This window comes from Octopus bimaculoides, chromosome 28, assembly GCF_001194135.2.
Source record: "Octopus bimaculoides isolate UCB-OBI-ISO-001 chromosome 28, ASM119413v2, whole genome shotgun sequence".
NCBI classification, from domain to species: Eukaryota; Metazoa; Mollusca; class Cephalopoda; order Octopoda; family Octopodidae; genus Octopus; species Octopus bimaculoides.
This window is the reverse complement of record NC_069008.1, coordinates 8,405,656-8,407,583: the sequence shown is the minus strand read 5'-3', so window position 1 is coordinate 8,407,583 and position 1,928 is coordinate 8,405,656. Positions and strand designations below refer to the sequence as shown.

The following is a 1,928-nucleotide window of genomic DNA, read 5'->3' as shown; positions in this document are numbered from 1 at the left end:
TATATATATATATATATATATATATATATATGTACATATATATGTATATATATATGTGTATCATCATCTATATATATATGTGTGTGTGTGTGTGTTAAACGTGCATGGCTCAGTGGTTAGAGTGTCGGGCTCACAATCATGAGGTAGTGAGTTCGATTCTTGGACCAGGTTGTGTGTTGTGTTCTTGAGCAAGACACTTTATTTCACATTGCTCCAGTTCACTCAGCTGTAGAAATGAGTTGCAATGTCACTAGTGCCAAGCTGTATCGGCCTTTTGCTTTTCCCTTGGATAACATTTGTGGCATGGAGAGGGGCAACTGCTGGTCTTCCATAAACAACCTTGCCTGGACTTGTGCCTCGGAGGGTAACTTTCTTGGTGCATAACATGGTCATTTATGATGGAAAAGGGGTCCTTATCCTTTTTGCCATGATATATATACCAGTGTTTAGACATAGGCAAACTTTAAGGTAGTTAAAATATGTTTGTGACATATTTTAGTCTGTCTTTTAGCAGTTGAAATATGTCACAAACGTATTTCAACTAACCTAGAGTTTATTGCATATATATATATGTAATGTACAGCTGGCTGGCTGACATGCACATTCCCACGCATACATGTATACACATACACCCATGTACAAATGCATGCATTTACATATATATGTGCGTGTGTGTGTGTGTGCATACACACACCCACATGTCTGCACTCACAGTTTTATTTTCTCGTATACTTTTGTCCCCCTCCCCATCACCACCACTTCACACTGTGTTGATGTTTCTCCATTTTGACTCATTTTAAACAGGTGATAGCAACTTTTAAGATTCTTCAAATCCAGTTTATTAAATTATTTCTTGGTGATATATAATGATATATTTAGATTTTTTTTCCTTTGTTATAAGCAAAGCATCTTTATCAATATGAAACACACTAATACCCAATCATATAAGAACCTATTTGTCTGCATTTACCATTGAAAAATTCCTATTTGTGCTGTGACAGAGTGTCTGTGTGGTATACCTACACAAGTGTGCCCTCACTGATTTTGTTTCTCCATAACTTTCAGAAAAGCAGATTTTTTTTAATGAAATTTTTTACATATATCTTTCAGATGATGTAGATTATGATTAAATTGGAATTTATTGGGAAAAAATAATTGGTGGGCGCACATATATATATATATAAATATATATTGACAGACATCACATATATATCAACAAGTTAAAGCTTGAAATCTTGAAAAAAATTGTGATGGGTCAATATGTATGTGTATGTCTATGCATTCATCAATTTTTTCTTCTTGTTTTTTTCCACATTGAATTCCAGTGTAATTGTAATCTACATTATTTGAAAAGTATCTGTAGCAAAATTTCATTCAGAAATATTCTTTTTTTTCTGAAAGTTATGAGTAAACAAAGTCCACTTTTGTGAATTATCCAAAACTGCTCTACTCCACCTCTGAAAAAGTTTCTCCTCAGTAAATTCCAATGTAATCATAATCTATATCATTCAAAATGGTATTTGTAGAAAATTTCATTGAAAGATATTCATATTTCTGAAAATTATAAAGGAACAACGTCCACCTTGTGCATTATCCAAAACTGCTCCACTCCACATTCAAAAATGTTTTTCCACAATACATTCTGATGTAATCCTGATACAATCTGAAAAGGGATTTGTAGAAAATTTCATTAAAAAATGTCCATGTTTCTGAAAAATGTGAAGAAACGAAGTTGTGGCAGGTATGCTGATTATGCCTGTTTTATGCAGTTTTGTTGCTGGAAGTAAAAATCACAGCTGACTGTATTGATGTGTTACCGTACAGCTGGTTGGCTGATAAGCTGGTTGGTGGATGATTAGGCATTTATTGCTGTTGCATTTTGATGATGATGATGGTGGTGATGGTGGTGGTGGTGGTGGTGATGATGA

The 1,928-nt window shown here is 34.0% G+C and overlaps 1 protein-coding gene across 1 annotated transcript in view; it reads left to right on the top strand.

Annotated features, from left to right (window-relative positions):
- The first annotated feature begins 1,697 nt into the window (after positions 1 to 1,697).
- The window catches only part of LOC106875167 (F-box only protein 32), a 65,057-nt gene continuing 64,826 nt past the window's right edge, over positions 1,698 to 1,928 (top strand). Inside the window, exon 1 of the mRNA XM_052977760.1 lies at positions 1,698 to 1,741. Coding sequence (XP_052833720.1) covers positions 1,698 to 1,741 — 44 coding nt within the window. The remainder of the gene's footprint in view (positions 1,742 to 1,928) is intronic.